Source organism: Phoca vitulina, unplaced genomic scaffold (assembly GCF_004348235.1).
Source record: "Phoca vitulina isolate PV1807 unplaced genomic scaffold, GSC_HSeal_1.0 scaffold45, whole genome shotgun sequence".
Lineage (NCBI taxonomy): Eukaryota > Metazoa > Chordata > Mammalia > Carnivora > Phocidae > Phoca > Phoca vitulina.
The window spans coordinates 250,203-270,917 of NW_022589748.1; the positions used below are offsets into that span (position 1 = coordinate 250,203).

General features: G+C 48.5%; 1 protein-coding gene across 2 annotated transcripts; it reads left to right on the forward strand.

Annotated features, from left to right (window-relative positions):
* The first annotated feature begins 1,252 nt into the window (after positions 1–1,252).
* Positions 1,253–10,922, forward strand: ZNF3 (zinc finger protein 3). Of its 2 annotated transcripts, XM_032430831.1 has the most exons (7): positions 1,253–1,360; positions 2,553–2,673; positions 4,594–4,654; positions 4,747–4,884; positions 5,900–5,991; positions 6,258–6,384; positions 8,056–10,922. In XM_032430831.1, exons 4-7 carry the CDS (start codon positions 4,830–4,832, stop codon positions 9,123–9,125), a joined length of 1,344 nt encoding a protein of 447 aa, XP_032286722.1. In that variant the 5' UTR covers positions 1,253–1,360; positions 2,553–2,673; positions 4,594–4,654; positions 4,747–4,829; the 3' UTR covers positions 9,126–10,922. The 2 variants fall into 2 exon arrangements, with proteins under 2 accessions (XP_032286722.1, XP_032286721.1); XM_032430830.1 differs by lacking the exon at positions 4,594–4,654.
* The last annotated feature ends 9,793 nt before the right edge of the window (positions 10,923–20,715 follow it).

Genomic DNA, 20,715 nt, shown 5'->3' on the forward strand with positions numbered 1-20,715 from the left:
TATTAGTGACTTCTGTTCTGCCTCCAGGCCTTAGTCCTATTTCCTCTGCCCTAGCATCCCCTTCTCTTCCAGGGCCTGCAACACTTCTGCAAATTCTTTCCTAGCACTTTTCATATTTTACTGGAATTGGGTCATTTAAATTGCTGTCCTTAGCCTGCCGTCACTGGAAAGTGAAGTCTGTTGCATTCGCAGAGCTGACTGTGGGCGCCATAAATATGGGAATGCAGTGGAAACTGGGATCAAATGGGAGGCAGGGCTGGAAGGGGAGCCAGGAGGGCCCCCGCGTTACTCAGGATATCACAAGATTTCATTCTGTATGTGACCTGGAAGGATTTGATTCCTACACTTACAGGGTTCCTCCTGTGAGGGCATAAAGTGAGCGAACCACGGAAACCTTCCCCTCCTCTCCTCAAGGATCTCACACATTCAGCTCCTGGGGGGCCTCGCCCGCCAGTCTTCTTGTCTTCTTCGGATGCACCGGATAGATTTTAGTAACTTCCCCGACCTCTCTCATCGCTTGTACAGGTTTTGTCCTCACGGGGACTCTCTGATGGGCAGGAATGTTCTCTTCGGATTTTAATTTAAAGGAGGCATTTTGGGGCACCTGGGTGGCTCAGTCGTTAAGCGTCTGCCTTCGGCTCAGGTCATGATCCCAGGGTCCTGGGATCGAGCCCCGCATCGGGCTCCCTGCTCCGCGGGAAGCCTGTTTCTCCCTCTCCCACTCCCCCTGTTTGTGTTCCCTCTCTCGCTGTGTCTCTCTCTCTGTCAAATAAATAAAATCTTTAAAAAAAAATAAAATAAAAATAAAGGGGGCATTTTTACATGAAACAAACACAAAACTTGGTTTATTTGGAAAATTCAAATAAAGGTGAATTTTTTTCTACCGATGAACCCTTCAGAAGTCCTCCTTTTTGCTGCGGGTCGGCTCGGGACCCGGGTCGCTCTGCCAACGTGCGCTCTCCTCCGCCCTCGACGATCCGCGGGGGAACCCCCGCCGCCCCCGCCGGTTCTGGGGCGCCCACGCATGCGCCCTGAGGCCGAGGGACGCGGCGCTTCGCCCCGCCCGGCCATCAGGGGGCGCGGCGGCGGGCGGGAGCGCGAGGGCCGGCGTTGGCGGCCGCCACGCGGCCTAGGCCGGGAGTCAGCGAATCACCGAGAGGGGAACACCTCCAAAGTTCCTAGAGAGAACAAGTGGGCGTGGAGGCTACGGGGATAGGGTGGGTAATGAAAAGGATCGACCCGGAAGCGAAATAGAGAGAACTTCCGTTCTTTGTTCTGTCCGGGTGTGTGGGTCTGTGACAGGGTCCAACGGGGCCTGGTCGGTGTCTGGCCCCCCAAATCTCCCGTCCCTGCCCCCAGGGTGAGTCCGGCCGCCCCCGGGGCTCGCGGTGAGACGGAGGCTGTGGCCGCCGGGGAAAGGGGTGGTGTCCGCGCCGCTGCGGCCCGCGGGGTCCCCAGGCCCGCCCGGAGCTGCCGGGAGGCGCCGCTCCCTCCCCCGCAGCCGGTCCCCGACTCCGCTTCCCCGGGGACCTCCCTCCTCCAAACGGGGCCTTGCCAGGAGGGGAGGAAAGGGGCTCCGGTTCTGGGCTTGTGACTTAGCCCAGCTCGAGCACTTAAAAGTTCCAGTACGGCTGTAAACGGGCCCCTCTCTTTAGAACAGCTGATGACAGCTGCCCTAACTTGGTAATCCTCCCAGACGCTTTTATTTGGTGTTAACACAGTTATTCGCGCCAGTGGCAGGAGAAGTCTCTTTGTACTTAGCCGGGTCTGAGATCTGAGAAGTTCAACGAAGTGTTCGCAGTTAGAAGTAGGTCTGGAATGGGGGGTGGGGGAGAGTGCAAACTTAGTTCCCGAGAATAATCCCCTGGCGCTCAGTAAATCGAGTCCCTTACGGGGATTGGTGCAGCTGTGTCTGGCTCCCTCTTTCAGTTGTGTTAGATTTGATCCGCTTTTGAAGTGGGATTGAACGCAGATGGATGTTTACGCTCTGAATGGCATTCGTAAACTCCAGGAGAGGATAGGCAGGATGATGAACCCGAAATATATGGAACAATGAGAGGAGCTAAAGGTATTTATCCCCAAGAAGGGAAGTTTATGGACAGTGAGCGTCATTTGGCTTACAAGTGTTTGAGGAACAGTTGTGTGGAAGGAGAAGATTCTGCTCTTGAAGCACCTTAGGGCAGGGTGCTAGGCCTCTGTAAGGTGAAGGTCCAAGGCGGATAGATTTTCCCACCTTACCAACCGAAGACCTCTCTGATGGTGAAGCTCTGCAGCAATGGACCAGACCCCGTGCTGAGGTTGAGAGTTTCTTGCAAGTTTAGCCGTCAGAACATCGGGAACTTGAGAAGGCATTTCTTACACTTGGGTGGGAGGTTGACCTGGAGAACCTTCAGTTGCCTTTCAGCTCTCCAGGGGTGCAACACAAATAACCACTTGTGTCTTAATTGTGTTGATTAGTGTATGGTCTTTTTTTTTCCTTATATCTATCTGAGTAGAAATGAAGTTTACATGAATATTTTTTAATTCCTTTTTTTCCCCCCTTAATCATACAGCACTGGCATCAGCTTAAGTTAGAATTCCCAGGAACTTGCACAAAGGCTTCCAAAGTCCCGATAATTGCTACTCTGGTCTTCTAGGACCTAACTCCAAAGAAGGAAGGAAAGATTCCAGCAGGTAAAGCTTTTCATGACTCGTTCTCACTGCCAGGTCGTCTTTGTCAGTCCGCAGGAGCAGCTTCAGGGAGAGGCGCTGGCCCCAGAGCAGGGAAGGGCCCTGCCTGGACCTGAAGCTGTGGGGGCACAATGGAGATTTTTCTTTCTGTGGGAAACATTGTGTACTGATGCAGACACTGGGGACTTGTTCTCAACAATATGCCTTTGAGTTCCAGCTTTGGTTAACCCAGCTTTGAGGAGGGAGGCTTGTTTTTTTTCTTCTGGAGTCAGAGCCTCTGAGTTTCCTTTCTAAAGAGAGTTTGGACCAAGAGCTGATTCGTTGGAGGTGTCTGCTTATAAACAGTCCTGGAAATCATAAAGTTGGTTGATAGGAACAAAAGATGGCTGGCTCTGAGACAGAGTTGAAGGGACCCAGTGAGGAGGGAGCCGTGGTGGCAATAGGGTGTGTCACCTTGATTGCCACTGGGCCTGACTCATGCCTCATTCAATGCCTTTCTCTGTGTAAAGGCATTGGTGGTGGGCATTCTGTACCCCCTTGTTGCCCAAACACTAGAGTTCTGTGAGCTCTGACTCTCAGGGCCCCTCCCCTTTTTATGCTTTATGTGAACGCAGCGGTCTATAATGGTAAAGCAAATATTGTTCACATTCCTTTCAGTAGTGTCTTGCAGTGTAGTGACACTCAGCAGTTGTTTGTTACATGAGCAGATAAATAAAGAGGGAAGTAGACAAAGTCCAGGGGTGTTTTACTTTGCTCCTGCCCAAGTGTAAGAAAGCTCTGGTGGCTGTTCTTGGTCTGTTGACTCCTGTCACGGCATTCAAGTGTGAAGTAGAAGCTTCTGCTTGAGATCCAAACCTTAGTCTAGATACTCACGTTCTGTTTTATTCACTAGAGCCACAGAGAACAGACCTCTCTTGATTGTCATAGCAACTGGGGAATGGGGACGTCAGGAGGGATGAAAATGGAGTAATAAGTAATCTTATTATTTTTTTTAAAAAGTGTTGGTCCGTGCGGCAGGGACTTATATTCTGATCCAAGGAAATGTATTAGGAGAAAAGGGAGGTAGAAGGAAGGCCGGCTGCTACCTTCTCGGTGACGGGCCCAGCCTCTAGATCTGGCGAGTACGTACACCTGCTCCCTGCGATGACACTGCATGGGGACCACAGAAGGGGCCCCCGTCCCTCAGTAACATCCTGCCTTTGGCTGAAACTGGAAGCAGACAGCTGTCTTAGAAAGGGGAGGAAGGATTTCTCTAATTTAATTAATAGATCTGAGCTATTTGCCGTAGTTCTGGGTGTCAGCTGTTATTTCCCCAGGGTTTTCTAAATGAGAGACCGAGAACTCAACGGAAAGTTTCTCTGATCTCTGCCATTGGGTGCTGTTTTGTGACCCCTTTTCCTCAAAGGATAACACCTAAATGTAATGTAACAGCTAGAAATCTAATAAAGTAATTTTTTTCCTTCTACTAGCTCTAATGTTTATGAAGTTTTTTAAAAAAAAAAAATCTGTAAATAGGAGCACCTGGGTGGCTCAGTCGGCTAAGCCTCTGACTCTCAATCTCAGCTCAGGTCTTGATCTAAGGGTCGTGAGTTCAAGCCCAGCATGGAGTCTACTTAAAAATAAATAAGTAAATAAAAAATCTGTAAACAGTTAGCTTTATGCACTATCCCAAACATTCTTAAAAGTTCATACAATACATGCACATTTTGCAGATCTATGTGTACATACTTTTTCATTTTATTGGGTTTTTTTTAAAATTTTAATCGTTGCTTAGTATTTAATTCTGTTAGTATCATTATTTGGCACCAGTGTTCCACGTTTTCTGTTGTTATAAATATCGCTCAGTATGTTGTGGGAGCCAAAGGTGGGATATTGTCTAGGAACAGGGGCCCTTTCTGTGGTGCTCATGGAATCTCTTCACAGGGTATTTACCGGGATCTAGAAGACTGGTCCTGGTTGCTACATTTCCTCCTGCTAATCGTGGGTATGAACTGAAATGCTAGCTCAAGGGAGGTGGTTTTTTTGGTTTTGTTTTGTTTTATTTTAATCATTGAACCTTGAACTTTGCTTCCGCAGTGCTTCCTCGTTCTCATTCAAAACCGGCTTCCTGCTGAGTCTGCAGATAGTGGACCAGAGACCCAGAGCTTCTGGCCCTACCCATGGAAACTCAGGCTGATTGCGTATCTCAGGAACCTCAGGCCCTGCTTGAGAGTGGTAAGGAATAGAGATTAATTTATTCTTTTATTCAGGCATTCAGCAGTCATGCTGCACGTCTTATTCACCAGGAATCGGGCTAACCACTAGAATCCAGATGTGGCTAAGACACAGTCCTTCCCATTCGGTAGCTTACAGCCCAGTGGAAAAGCTAACTGAAGCCAACAATGAATGTACAGCTTGGTAGCCTTTACAGCTGAGGCATTTGTGAAGGGCCGTTGGGACCTCATGCAGGATTAAGAAAACTGACAATCACAGAATTCCAGGTGCTTGGTCCTACTTTGTGTTCTTTAGGAGCATGCACTTAGGGGAGGCTCTTGGGAAATCACTTTGTAGGTCACAGGCAAAAGGATGAAATGAGCAGAAGCCACTAAGGTATTTGTATTTTGCTGTCATAGACTGTGCCACTGACTTTGAAGGCAATTGCCGTTGAAAGGGTATGCTTATCAGGAAAAAGCATTTAAGGATCTCTTTGTCCCGGTGATGGCACACAGTCTTGTGTCTCTAGGGGTTTAGAGTCTCTAAGGGACAAATATGTTAAGAATTAAGAAGAGATGTGATCAAGCCCAGAACCAGGAAACATTTTGTAGTGTTTAGATTTGACCTGGGGGTGAAGAGAAAGAAGGAGAATGGGCATTGTGTTGTTCAGTTGGGGTTGGGTGAGGCTGCTGGTTTCCTCTGGTCTAAGAGACCTTTGTGCACGAGTCTTGAGTTCAGAGATGTGGAGAGGGATGGAAGGGGTGAGCAGGAATGTCTGCGTTGCTGGCCAAGGTTGGGAGAAAGGACAAGAAGGTGCTGATCACTAATGGGAGGACTGTGCCGGTTTCCGGGAGAGAGCAGTGACTGAACAGAAAGGAAGGTACCTGGGGCAGATGGAGAGCAGGATCAGCAGGGCTTTGGATGCCTCACCTCAAGAGGGCTTGGGTCCTAGGTTCCAGGACCCAGTGAGTTTTCTGTGGGTTGGGAGGCCAGAGAGCAGATGGGTTCACTCACGGAGCCTTTTATTGTCCTTCAGCTCTTCCTTCCTCGACAGTTCCTGCATTTTCCGACAAGGACAGCCTGGGGGATGAGATGTTGGCAGCTGCACTCCTAAAGGCCAAGTCCCAGGTGAGCTGTGGTTCCCTTTATCGTTCTTTCTTCCCATTTCATGGAAACGTTTATGCCGTGACATCCATTCAGTGCCCCAAACCGTGATTCCCCCCATCAGGAACGTGGTCCTTTCCTGCTGAATAACGGACCCCTCTCTTCCTCTGCCATAACCTCCTTTCCCCCACCTCTTAGATACTCATTGTTCATCCTCATTCCCAGTTATTTTTGGTGCTGCCGGTCCCCTCCCTCCCCCTGAAATTGCACGCAAGACCGTGTTGTTTCAGGAGTTGGTAACGTTTGAGGATGTAGCTGTGTACTTCATCCGGAAGGAGTGGAAGCGTTTGGAGCCTGCTCAGAGGGACCTCTACAGGGATGTGATGCTGGAGAATTATGGGAATGTGTTCTCGCTGGGTAAGGAGATAACGCTTTCTCAGTAAAACTCCCTTGGCATTTCTTTGTTTCCTTGTTGGCTAGTGACACTTGAGTCGCAAAATGATCAGCTAAAGATTGACATAGTCTCAGAAAATTCTAACAATAATAGTAACTCCTGCTTGTACAGTAATTGGCAGTTTATAAAGCGCTTTCCTGTACATTCTCTCGTGGAAACCTCACAGTAACACAGTAACAGCGGTTGCTAGGGTTCTTCTTGTGTTCTCGGTGACGAAAGAGACGTCAGAGGCCTTCAGTGCTTCACGGTGGTCCTATAGCTATCAAGTAGCAGGACTCGGGCCCTGGTCTTTCAGCTCCAGATCTGCTGCTTTTTTTTCATGTGATTCGTAATGTGTAATTCAGAGCCTTTTCCAAAAGATGAGCATCTTGGGATCCCTAAACACGTGAGGTACTGCTGGGCGCCCATGTGCGCATTCTGGAACTCCTTCTCCTTCCCTTCTCTGTTGTACCCCCTCGAGGGGTCCATTGCTTTGTTCAGGACTAGGGTGGCTGTGGCTCCAGGAGAAATTTGCAACTGGCGTCTTTAACCTTTACTCTGTGGACTGTTAATCTGTGACTTGTCAGTCACGCACTGTCAGTGAGAACATTTTCTGGGCAGTGCAGGGCGTCTCCCTCCCTCCCATTGGAGACTCCCTGCACATTTCCTTGCTGGCCCTGCGAATCCTGGGTGCGGACTCAAGCTCTGGGACCACTTGCTCTGAGCAGGATAAACCTTGTCCCGTGGGCAGGATTTCCATTTCTGAATTTTGACACAATCTTTGGGCTGCATTGAGACGAAGAGCCGAGGGTCCTGGGTTTGAAGGGAACTGAGAACAGAGAGGTCCTGAGAGGTGCCTGTTCAGGTGAGGGAGAAACAGCTGTTTCTGTTCTCTAACACTCATTCCCGGTCTTTACTTCTTAATATATTGACAGACTAAAAATGCTAACTGTCTAGACCCTTTTCACTCATCCTCTTTGCCCAAAGCTCCCTTTGAAAATCCCAAAGCAGTGGAAATAAGTCAGACAAGAAGATGGTTTATGTATCTTCACACCTTAGCCCAGCCTTCGATGCCTAGGGCCCAGAGGCGGACTGAGCTCCGTCTTTTGCCTGTTTCCGTGGGTTTGGCGTGTGTGGCCTACAGACGGGATTGTTCTTTTCACCTGAGGCTGTGGCGGTCACTGTGGCCTCCCTCTTGTCGCTTCTTCCTGCTCTGCGACTGTTTCCCATCACCCTTCTGGGCTTGCTTATGTTTCTTCCTCCCTACCTTCTGGAAGCCACTGTCTCCCCACTTGCATTTCCAGTCTCTGACCTCTGTGAGGATTTTGTCACTTCATTAAACAGCGTGTCCTTTCTCTTCTGTTTTTGTTTCCGCACCCCTGCCTGGTCTGTCTTCCTCTCCTCCCATCTCCAGCCTTCTCTATACTTCCAGATCTTTTCACTTTGATTTTGCTTCTTGCCTTTCTTCTTCCTTATTTTCTCGATGCAGATTTCTCATTGTGCATCAGCTGCTCCCAGCCTGGGCAGGTCTGCACGCAGATGAGAGGCTTGTGCTTTTAGCCCCGTGAATGTCCTTCTCGTAATTATCCTGTCCTCTGGTTTTGATCCTTTCTTCCACAAGGAACAAGTGATGTTTGTATTTTGTATCGTGCCAGATGGTGAGACCAGAACTGAGCATGATCAAGAAATTTCCGAAGATACCGGACCACGTGGGGTGCTATTGGGAAGATTCCAAAAGGATATTTCTCAGGGTCTTAAATTTGAAGAAGCCTATGAACAAGAAGTCAGTCTCAAGAGGCAACTGGGGAACTCCTCTGGAGAAAGATTGAATAGGAAGATACAAGATTTTGGTCAAGTGACAGATGAGGAAAAGCTAACCCCTGTGGGAGAGAGAAGTGAGAAATACAATGATTTTGGGAACAGCTTCACTGTGAGTTCTAACCTTATTTCGCATCAGAGACTTCCTGTGGGAGACAGACCCCATAAGTGTGATGAATGTAGCAAGAGCTTTAATCGAACTTCAGACCTTATTCAACATCAGAGAATCCACACTGGGGAGAAACCCTATGAATGTAGTGAGTGTGGGAAGGCCTTCAGTCAGAGCTCACATCTTATTCAGCATCAGAGAATCCACACTGGAGAGAAACCTTACGAATGTAACGATTGTGGGAAGACCTTCAGTTGTAGCTCTGCCCTCATTCTACACCGGAGGATCCACACCGGGGAGAAGCCCTATGAATGTAGTGAATGTGGGAAAACCTTCAGCTGGAGCTCCACCCTTACTCATCATCAGAGAATCCACACTGGAGAGAAACCGTATGCTTGTAATGAATGTGGGAAGGCCTTCAGCAGGAGCTCCACCCTTATCCATCACCAGAGAATCCACACTGGAGAGAAGCCCTATGAATGTAACGAGTGTGGGAAGGCCTTCAGCCAGAGCTCCCACCTCTATCAGCACCAGAGAATCCACACTGGAGAGAAGCCCTATGAATGTATGGAATGTGGAGGAAAGTTTACTTACAGTTCAGGCCTTATTCAGCATCAAAGAATCCACACGGGGGAGAATCCCTATGAATGTAGTGAGTGTGGGAAGGCCTTTAGGTATAGCTCAGCTCTTGTTCGCCACCAGAGAATTCACACTGGAGAGAAGCCTTTGAATGTAATGGGAATGAGCAAAAGTTCTCTCAGAGTCACTGCTGAATTAAATATCAGAGAGTCTACATGAGAGAGCGCCACACACCTGTTTTCCTCACTTCCTCTGCGTCTAAAGAGTTCCTGCCTTACTATATAAGTATGAACATCTTAGAATGTGTCCCTTCCGACTCAAACCTTTCACTTTAGAGAACGGGGCAGATTGGGGAAGTCATGCTGGCACATCCTCATGGTGAGCCACCAGGTCAGATTCCCCAGGAATCACACCAGGAGGCAAGCGGCAGGTTAAGTGCTGGGAATACGAGGGAAGCTCTGGGACCAGTCACCTTCCATTTTGGAAGGGAGTTTGCACTAGACCATTTCTCTCACACCAGAGGAGCCTTTCTTTCCAAGGTGGGGAATGGAAGCACAGTAGGAATAAAATTCCAAGGATTCCTCCAGTTGGAGTCAGTATACTCAGCACAGAAGGCAGTGGAAGGAATGTTCGGAGTCCTGCTATTTGCTAAGAAGGGCACATGGAGGCTCTCTTTCAAAGCCACTGTTCCTAATCCAGCTTTAAATTTTGATAAGGAATGTGCTGTTTGTTGTTGTTGTCGTTGTTCCATGACTTCATTAATTATGGAAATTTGGGGCTGAGGGATTAGTTATTTTATTGGGGGGGACCCCACGAGGTTTTCTGTGCTATCTGTATTTTGGGGGGCTCTTGGAGCCGCAAGCCCGTTTCCAAGAGCAGTGAGGCAATTTTGTTGGAGAACTCCTTGTCCTTCCCTATTGTGATAGGTCTGATTGGGAAATCCATCTGATAATCAGTAAGGCTCACAGGGAGAGGATCAAAAGCATTTAGCATTGGCCTGCTTTCCATCCTCCTCTCTCCCTGTTCCTCTGCCCACTCCTGCATTGAAAAGTGATTTAATCCAAACCCCCAGTTGCTAAGAATAGAATGCTTTTAAGGAGCTCGATCAGCCAGCTTGCCCTGCCCTCTGACACCTACGACCTATGCCATCTGGCCCCAGCAGCTGGACCTCTCATGACCCCACCTCTGACTTCAGCAGCCAAGTGTGAATGCAAAGAAAGAGCAAAGCCCAGAGAAGGGAGTCTCTGGCCTGACGCGGCCGCCGGGCTCCTTGCTGGGTTAGGATGGAGCTCGAGTGTTCCCAGCTGAAGGGATGATCTTTCGTTATCTTGTTCCAATCCTGCTCATCCTGTAGCATAAATGAAGTGCACTATTAAACAGAATAGTTTTTTTAGAAGGAGAGATTGAGTGTGTTTTTGTGCAGGAGCCAAATTTATTTCAGTTAAAATACGAAACCGTGACTATAACTGGAATCCTTAAAATTTAATCTTTTAGATTTTTCTTTTACAGACAACTGTTTTTCTTTCACACACATATGACCTCTTGCTGTCAAGACTCTGTCGCATTCCTCTAGATGCCGCCACAGACTCTCAGTCATGTACACGTTGGATTTCATGTGCGGCGTATCATTCTGTGTAGTACGATACTTAAGACCAGCAACCCAAACTAGAAAGGTGTTCCTGGGTGTGGGCGCCCTGACAAGCGAGTACTTGGGTTTTGGGTCGCAGTGGGCATAGGTAGATTTCTTGTTCGGGCCGTTGGTGGGAGGAGGTTCCAGTCATGGAGAAGGCGGAGATGAAAGTCTTACGGAGAAGATGGGGAAATGTCTGGAACTGGCCTCTGGAAAATCTTAGAGCATATATTGTGATCGACCACCTAATATGTCTTTGATTTCTTAAAGCTATAATGAAACTCATTCTTTTGGCTCTTCTTTGAGATTCCCCACATACTTACAGACTGACTTTGTGTCTCAAAGTGTAGGCCATGAACTACCCATATTAGAATCACTAGGCTAGGGGCGCCTGGGTGGCTCAGTTGGTTAAGCAACTTTGGCTCAGGTCATTATCTCAGGGTCCTGGGATCGAGCCCCGCATCGGGCTCCCTGCTCGGCGGGGAGCCTGCTTCTCCCTCTCCCACTCCCCCTGCTTGTGTTCCCTCTCTCGCTGTCTCTCTCTCTCTGTGTCAAATAAATAAAATCTTAAAAAAAAAAAAAAAATCATTAGGCTGCTTGTTAGTAATGCAGGTTTCTGAACCCCCAAATCAGACCTATCAAATTATTTCTGAGGTTAGAGCCTAAAAATTTACACTGAAAAGCAAGAACTAGTAACGGAGTAGAGAATATTTCTGGAGGGAGATGAGCAAGGTCTTTTAAACCTCCTCTAAAACACAGAGGAGAAGAGGTTCCGGGCAGGACCGTTTGGGGGTGGGTGAGGTCCGAGCATGGCCACTTATGTGGAGATTCAGGTTGTGGGGCTCTGGGAAAGACCCCCAAACAGGTAAAACTGCTAGGTGATGAATAGTCGCCACACATGAGGGATCAACCACTTCTCTGCCCGCCCGCTGCACTCCCCCGACCCCGCAGAGAACTCATGACTCCCTCCTTCAGAGCATCTCCGTGAGGCCTGGGAATGATCTGGACTGTTGCATGAAAATTATGTTTATTTTTAAGTATCTTTGAAGCTACTATAACATTTTACTCATCTGGTTTTCCTGATTATTCCTATTTCCCATTATGATTCCTCTTTTCTCAGTCCCTGAGTATTCCTGAATGTTGGGTCATGATACCACTTTGTCTCTTTCCTTACCATTACCTTGGAACCACTTACTCCTGTGGTCTCAACTCTTATCTGTGCAAATAAGTTTTAAATCTGCACCTGTGCTATTAGTCTCTCCCAAGTTCGTCTTGGGTCTCTGGCAGACTGCTGGTCATTTGTACTTGGACCTCTAAAAGTTTCAAGTTAACATGTTTCAAACCAGATAACATTTTTCCCATAAACTGCCCCCTCTCAAGATTTCTGTAAACTCAGGGTCAGACCTTCAGAGTTTTCTTTGGTTACTCATCCTACATCTGACCAGCGTCAAGTCCTAGGCAGGTGAATTCAGTAGGCATGGAGTGGAAAGAGATTATTGGCAGAGGGGAGGGTTTCAGAGTTGAGGTCATGGGGGAGGTGGGATTTCCAAGTGATGGTAATAATAGTAGCTGACACATGGCATATCCTCCGCCTGGCCCTTTTCCAAGTGGTTTTCAGATGTTAAATCGTAATCCTCACAACCGCCTGTGTGTGAGGCGGGCATTAGTATTAACCTCGTCTTACAGACGACGAAACCATTGAACTTGCCAGGTGAGACGTGACCATGGGATCAGAGAATCACCATGAGGAAGACCCTGGGTTGCTCTACTTGGTGGGAGGCTGGACCCCATGGCCCAGACGGCTCCCATGTGAGGTGGGGAGGTGTGTGTGAAGAGAGTCTCACCCAGGCGATCGTCTTGCCCTGTCCCTTAGGATTCTACGACCTCCGTCGTTCCTCTTTGCTTCTATTGCTGCTAAGCCTAGAGTTCAGGTCCTTATTACTTCTCCCCTCGGTTATATAAATAGTCTCCTCGTGGATTGTTCTCTTTATTTTCTCTCAGTCTCCCCAAAGCACTACACCCATCTTGTCACTCCTTCAGTGGCTTCTCCCTTCTTAATAAAATTTGAAATCCTTAGTCGTATAGTGAAGGCTTTCCTTGAGCAGGTCTCTGCCTATCTGAACAGCCGTATCTACAACTGCTCCTCTTCACACATCGAAAAACCAGATTTGTGAAAACCAGTGCTGGTCAGTAGTGAGGGTGGTAAAAATATATATTTTATTTAGTACTATTGCAATAGAGGAAAAGAGACCTCTGTATAGACCTGGGCTCATGTCCGAATACAGCAGGTCAAGTGGGGATTTACAGCTGAGGGGCAAGGTAGGGGTCAGTGGATGGAAAATGTCTAAGAGAAAAAAAACAACAGGGTAAGAAGGATTTTGGTTAAACTGACCTAACAGGATTCTTGCTGAAGAAGGGCCGGGGTGAGTAGATCCCACCGTGGGGTGACGGTGGAGGATGAAGGACTGTTGGTAAACTGACTTCTCAGAGTTCTTGCTAAACCTAGATTTATGAGGAAACGCACAGAAGGGCCAAGGAGAAGGTTCAGGATCCTGAGTTTGGTTTGGTCAAGCAAAGAGGCTTTGTCCCATCAAGTAGCAAGATGATAATGGCCCATCCACACCTTACGATCATGCCCACGAGTTTGTTCACTCACGGTGTTCCCACATCCTGCTGGGGCTACCCACATTCAATCAATAAAAATCAGAGTTCAAGAGGGCCTTAGAAACCACCTTCAACCTCCTGCTCCATGCAGAAGCTCAGCGGTAGCCCTGACAGATGACCATCCATTCTCTCCTGCACTGTCTTCAGGATGAGAGGCTCCTTGCTGTACCCAGTAGAAAGGCAGGCTGTTCCCCTGTTGAATGTTCTCACTGCTAGAGGTTCATCTGAGCTGAATTCTGCCTCCTTAAGTTTCTGCCTCCATGGTTAGCTTCTGGTTTTGCCTCTCATCTGTGAAATGAGAAGGATGGGCAAGATTTCCAAGGACATTATCTAGCATAAAAGCAGTTTCATTTCCAGTGCCCCTCACCCATTCTGAGTCCTGTCTGTTCTTGAGATCCACCTCTGTTCTGAGAACGCATATTATGTGGTAAGTTTCCAAGTAAGGGAAAACCCTGGTTTTACCTGAACATGTCAGCTGAGAGGAGTAGGAACCACGGAGTGGTAGTGGAGAAGAAAATCTTAATATTTTTAAAAAATAAATTGTTTATGGAGCTTAAATTTTTTAATCTCCTTCAAAAAAAAAAAAGGAAAGCCCAGTCAGGTGTATTATTTTAAATATGCCAGTAATGAAGAACTGAAGATTTCAAAATGAATAAAAAATTACATGGACTAGGGGCACCTGGCTGGCTCAGTTGGTAGAGCATGCAACTGTTGATCTCGGGGTCATAGGTTCAAGCCCCATCCTGGGTGTAGAGCTTACTTTAAAAAAAAATTACATGGACTATTTTTTACATAAACATGGTCACCAGAGTGGTTTCTTCTCCACAAGCATATTTTTCTTTGTATATTTCCTACTTTGGCTGCTGACATTATCCACTTCCCAGTCAACCAAGCCAGAAACCTGGGAATTGTTCTGGATGCGTTGTTTCTCTGCATCTACCCACCACCCCACCTCCACTTGTCAGGCGTATCCAGCCCATCCCGTGTTGCACACCCTTGACTCCCACGTTGGCCTGGGCTGTCCTTACTTAGCTCGTTCTGGGACTCTGGCCCCAGCCTTACAGAAGTCTCTCTGCTTCCAGAGCCTTGCTCCTCAGTCCATTCTTCATCCTCTGCATGAGCTCTCTCTCTAAAATGCCAAGCATGTGACACCATCACCGAGACCTTCCAGTGGCCCCTCTCGTTCTTAGGCCAGTAACCATTTCTTTATGGAGAAGCAGGCTTCTCATTTCCTAGTCCTGCCTCCTTCCTCGCCCTGCCTCCTAGCACACTTGTTTATTTGTTTGTTTTAAAGATCTTATTTATTTGACAGAGTACGAGCAGGGGGAGTGGCAGGCAGAGGGAGGAGGAGAAGCAGGCTCTCTGCTGAGCAGGGAGCCCGACGTGGGGCTCTATCGCAGGATCCCGGGATCATGACCTGAGCCGAAGGCAGACGCTTAACCGACTGAGCCACCCAGGCGCCCCTCCTAGCACACTTCTTACACCAAGTCCCTCCCCCACCCCCCCCCACATACTTGACCCTGGAGCCATGCAAAACCACGGTTAGGGTTATGGGGACACACATGCTGTTTCATGCCTCTGTGCCTTTGCATATGCTCTTCCTGCTTCCTGAACGCCCTCCCCACCTCGTCCACCTGACAAAATCCTGTTCACCTTTGCCAACCTCCTCGTGAGCTTCACCTTTTCTGTGGAACCTTGCCAGGGATCGTGCCCGTGCCCTTCCTGCGAGCTACCTCTGCGTCTTGTGTGTCCTTTCCTTCTTGTGCTTACTCATTTGTTCATATATCGGACTCCCTCACTGAGGTGAGTTTTCCCCTACATTTTCACACTTTTCTACCACAAACAAGAATTGCGTTCTTAATCAGAAAATAATAAATATTAAGAAAAAGAAAATAGGGGCACCTGGGTGGTTCAGTTGGTTGAGCGACTGACTTGATTTCAGCTCAGGTCGTGATCTCAGGGTTGTGAGACTGAGCCCCTCCCCCCAACAGGCTCAGCAGGGAGTCTGCTGGAGAGTCTCCCTCTCCCTCTGCCCCCCCCCAAATAAATCTTTAAAAAGAAAGAAAATAAAGTAGCAAGAAGTAACATCCATTGAGCACTTACTCTGTATCAGGCATTGTTCTAAGCACTTTATATGTTACCTAATTCAATCCTCATCACAATTCCATGATGGTAGGTACTATTATTGTCCCCATTTCTATTCCCTTCAGGAAAGAAGGAAGGAAGGAGAGAGAGAGGGGGACCCCTCCAGGCACGCAGTAAATGGCACAATGAGGGACAAAGGTGTTTGGAGCCTCCAGCTGGGGCTTCATCTCCTTATCACTCTCCCCAGACCACCAGAGGGAACCGCCCCCGCCCCTGCCCTCCTTCAAGGCCCCTCTCCTCCCACCGGTCCCTGATGCTCTTCAGTGGCAGTTCTGCAAGTCCTGGGAGGCAGGAAGCCTGTATGGTTAATATGAGACGAGACACCGGCAGAGGTACCGAGATCATGAGGGCTCGTCTTTCTTGACTGCTGACCTCCGTGCTAGCATGTGTGGTCTTCACAGCAGTCATAGATGCTGGGAGTCCTTCTAATATCCCTATTTCGCAGATGAGAAAACCGAGGCCCACAGTGGTTAAGTAACTTGCCTGACATTACAGAGTTAATAAGTAGTGGAGCAGGGATTCGGACCCAGGCAGCCTGGCTCCAGAGCCTGGGCTCTTTTTTTTTTTTTTAATTTTATTTATTTGACAGAGAGAGACACAGCGAGAGAGGGAACACAAGCAGGGGGAGCGGTAGAGGGAGAAGCAGGCTTCCCACCGAGCAGGGAGCCCGATGCGGGGCTCGATCCCAGGACCCTGGGACCATGACCTGAGCCGAAGGCAGATGCTTAACGACTGAGCCCCCCGGCGCCCCTGGAGCCTGGGCTCTTAATGACACCACTCCAGTATCTACAAGTGAAATGGGGGAACTCAAAAAAAGTTTGCTTGTGTTGTGCCTGGGAAGATGCAAGGCACGTAGCAGCCACAGAAGGCTTTGTTGAGGAAGTGGCGTTAAAGCTCAGTTGAAATCGTGGACAGGTGAAACAGAAATAACCATTTCTCTTTTCATGCCAAACATGTGACTTCTCTTTCCCTCAAGACGCCATCATATTCCTCCAGAATTCCTCTGTGTGGTACGATACTTAAGACTGTGTGGGCAGGTAGAAATCATTAAGACAAAACTATTTAGCCAGAAACGTGCACGACCCCTGGCACCCCTCCCCTCATTCCTTTCGGCTTCATCACGGTGTGGACACCAGGCTGGAAAGTACAGTGAAAAGGAACTTTCGATCGTCTCTTCTGTAGGAAGAAGCTGATGCACCGTCAGAATCATAAACAGTAACTAGTGACCAAAAAAAAAACTTTTCAAGCTACTTACATCACCTGTCTTTTACCTGAATTGAAAATATAATTTTTTTTTTTTAGTAATACTTATCTGCTCTAATTACACCACAGAAAAACCATACCACAGCAGCGGCATGGGACTCTTCATGTCTCACACGTGTTCAGGAACTGTCATGGTGCCCTGTCATGGATTTCCATCGCCTACCCCACGGAGCTAGCATTAAGGGCCTGTGAGCTCACCAGCCCCCGCCAGGACCCACCATGCAGCATCTTCTCTCATGGGCACGCCACTTACTCTCCACCGTCCTGCCTTTGCTGATGCTGTTCCCTCTGTTTGCAATGTCCCTCCCTCCTTCCCTGATTGCTAAAATCCGAGTATGTTAATATGGGGGGAAGGCATTCTAAGCGGGAGGACAGTAGCAGCACTGGGCTCCTGGAGAGGAATGTGCTTGCCACATTCCAGGACCAGTGAGGGCATTTGCGGTCTAGGAAGGGCTCTGCATTCTGAAAGTCAGGTCATAACATGTGAGGGGGTTTTCTCATACAGAATCCTTGATCCTTAATCCAGTTGAAATTCTGATAAAAAATTTGGCTACCCTTAATACACACAAGGGTAACTGATGGTACGAATCTTTTCATGTCAAGCCACATCCGACCCGCACAGGCAGCCTCTACTAAGAACAGCATGTGGGGGGCGCCTGGGTGGCTCAGTCGGTTAAGCATCTGCCTTCAGCTCAGGTCGTGATCTCGGGGTCCTAGGATCGAGCCCCACATCAGGCTCCCTGCTGAGTGGGGAGTCTGCTTCTCCCTCTCCCTCTGCCCCTCTGCCCACTTGTGCTCTGTCTCTCTCAAATAAATAAATCTTAAAAAAAGAAGAAGAAAAAGCAGCACGTGGGGTGCCCGGGTGGCCCAGTTGCTTAAGCGACTGGCTCTCGATTTTGGCTCAGCTCATGATCTCAGGGTCGTGAGATCGAGCCCTGCATTGGGCTCTGCACTCAGTGTGGAGTGTGCTTGAGATTCTCTCCCTCTGCCCCTCTCCCTGCTTGAGCTCTGTGTCTGAAATAAAAAAAAAAAAGCAGCCCATGTAGACATCCAGGGTCCAGGGTTCTCCTCAGCGTTAATCCCCCGCTGCTCCACCAATGCTCGCCCCTTGGCAAAGGCTCTGTATGCCTTATACTCCCTTAATTGCTTGCTTGCTTGGGTTTATTTGTGCATGTGCTTTTATTCTTATTATTTTTTAAAGATTTATTTATTTACTTGACAGCACAAGCCAGGGGGAGCAGTAGGCTCCCTACTGAGCAGGGAGCCCGATGCGGGGCTCAATCCCAGGACCCTGGGATCATGACCCGAGCTGAAGCAGATGCTTAACTGACTCAGCCACCCAGGTGCCCCTGGGCATGTGTTTTTAAATACCAACTGTATTATAATCCATACACCACACAATTTACCCATTTGAAGGGTACAATTCAGTGGTTTTTAGTATTCAGAGTTGTGCAGCATCACCATAATCAATTTGAGAGCATTTTCACCACCCCAAAAAGAGACCCCATACCCTTTGGCAGTCACTCCCGACCCCCTAATTCCCTCAGCCCCTGGTGACTACCAGTCTACTGTCTGTCTCTCTGGATTTGCCTATCCTGGACATTTCACGTGAATGGGATTGCCATAGCACAATACGTGGCCTGTTGTGTCTGGCTTCTTTCGCTCCTCAGGACGATGTCAAGCTTTGTTCGTGTATGTTGCCGCTTGAATCTATACTTCATCCTCTTTAATAGCTGAATAGCGCTCAATTGTATGCATTTACCAGTCTGTTCATTCTTTTCATCCATTGGGGGGCATTTGGGTTGTTGCCACGTTTGGGCTATTAGGAATAATGCGCGATGAACATTGTGTACCAGCTTTTGTCTGGATGTATGTTTTCATTTCTCTTGGGTATATATACTCAAGATAGGAATTTCTGGGTCAAATGCTTTATTTAACCTTATGAGAGAATGCCAGATGGTCCTCCCAAGTGGTTGTCCCATGTCACATGCTTGCCAGCAGTTATAGGCTTCTGATTTCTCTGTATCCTCAACGACACTTGTCACTATCCTTTTTATTATCGCAGTTCTACTGGACGCGAAGTGGTCTCACTGTGGTTTGATTTGCATTTCTCTGATGGCTAGTGATGGTGGGCATCTTTCCACTTGCTTTGTATATCTTTTTTTTTCTAAGGATTTAATTTATTTATTTAAAAGAGAGAGCACAAGTGGGGCGGGGGGCAAGGGGCAGAGGGAGAGGAAGAAGCAGACTCCCTGCTGAGTGGGGAGCCCAACACAGGGCTCAATCCCAGGACCCTAAGATCATGACCTGAGCCAAAGGCAGATGCTTAACTAACTGAGCCACCCAGGTGCCCCCATTTATATGTCTTTTTTGGAGAAATGTCTATTCAGACCCTTTGCCTGTCTTTTAATTGGTTGGCTTTTTATTATTGAGTTGTAAGATATGTTCTAGGTGTAAGCCTTATCAAATATGCCTGATTTACAAAAATTTTCTACCATTCTATAGGTTCTCCTTTTACTTTTTTTTTTAAAAGATTTTATTTATTTATTTGACAGAGAGAAACACAGCGAGAGAGGGAACACAAGCAGGGGAGTGGGAGAGGGAGAAGCAGGCTCCCTGCTGAGCAGGGAGCCCAGTGCGGGGCTCCATCACAGGACCCTGGGATCATGACCTGAGCCGAAGGCAGACGCTTAACAACTGAGCCACCCAGGCACCCCGTCCTTTTACTTTCTTAATGGTGTCCTTTGAAGCCAGAAGGTTTTAATTTTGGTGATGTCCAGTTTGTCCATTTATCTTTTGGTTCCTTATGCTTTGGGTGTCTGTATTAGTTAGGGTTCTCCAGAAAAAAAGAAACAATAGGATATAGAGAGATACAGAAGAGGGGATTTATCATGGGAAATGGCTCATGCAATTGTGGAGGTCGAGCTATGCCATGATATTCTACTTGCAAGCTCTACAACCAGAAAAGCTCATGGAATAATTCAGTCCGGGTCCAAAGGGCTGGTGTAATTCCCCAGAGTCTGAAGACCTGAGAAGCAAGGACAGCCCCGATGTCAGAGGGCAGAGGATGGATGAGAGGGAGGGAGGGAAGAAAGGGAGAGAGGCAATGCACCTGTTCTCTGCTTTTTGATTCTGTTGAGGCCCTCAGCCGACAGGATGATGCCTGCTCACATTGGTGAGGGCAGATCTTCTTTACTCAGTCTGTCTGAATGCTAATCCCTCCGTAACCACCCTCACAGACACACCCAGAAACAATGTCTTACCAGCTCTCTGGGCATCCCTTAGCCCAGTCACATTGCCACGTAAAATTAACCATCCTGGTGTCCTGTCTAAGAAACCGTTGCTGGTGGCAATGTAAAATGGTACAGCCATCCTGGAAAAGTTTGGCCGTTCTGTAGGGGTTCCACAAATCTATACATGTGCTAAAATTAATAGAACTGGAAAACAGAAGAAAAACTGCGCGATCATTTAAAAAATTTTTTTTTCTTTAAAGATTTTATTTATTCATGAGAGACAGGGAGAGAGAGAGACAGAGGCAGAGGCAGAGGCAGAGGGAGAAGCAGACTTCCCGCTGAGCAAGGGCCCAATGCGGGGCTGGATCCCAGGGCCCGGGATCATGACCTGAGCCGAAGGCAGACGCTTAACCGACTGAGCGACCCAGGCACCCTCATTTTAAAACATTTAAAAATTTAAAGTAACTACCTCATGGATTGTTGAGTAGACAAAATAATGTATGTGCGGTGCAGGAAAGAGTGCGCTTGACGTGCTCCCGATGTTCCCGGGCAGGCTGATGTGAGCCAGGAATCACGTTCATGGGAAAGGCGGGGCTGGCAGGCAGGGGAGGTGGCTTGGGAGGCCCTGGGAGGGGCTGATCAGAGGGGTACCGAGCAGGGGATGGGGACCCGCGGAGCCCGCGCGTCCTGCCCGGCCCGGCCCTGCGCGCCTGCAGGCGTGGGGAACCTGGGGACGGGTGCGCCAGCCCTCCCCTGCCAGACCGGCCTGCAGCCCCGCGGGGCCGGGGGTGGGGGCCGTGGGGGGGGGTTGTATGCCCCGCCCAGCAACACCCGCCCCCCCCCCCCCCCCCCCCCCCCCCCCCCCCCCCCCCCC

What these genes read in the sequence shown, in the direction of transcription:
- ZNF3 (XM_032430831.1), top strand. Translation starts at nt 4,830, where the DNA reads ATGGAAACTCAGGCTGATTGCGTATCTCAGGAACCTCAGGCCCTGCTT. An exon ending in TCCTAAAGGCCAAGTCCCAG is followed by an intron (nt 5,992 to 6,257) that starts GTGAGCTGTGGT and finishes GTGTTGTTTCAG; the next exon opens with GAGTTGGTAACGTTTGAGGA. An exon ending in TGGGAATGTGTTCTCGCTGG is followed by an intron (nt 6,385 to 8,055) that starts GTAAGGAGATAA and finishes GTATCGTGCCAG; the next exon opens with ATGGTGAGACCAGAACTGAG.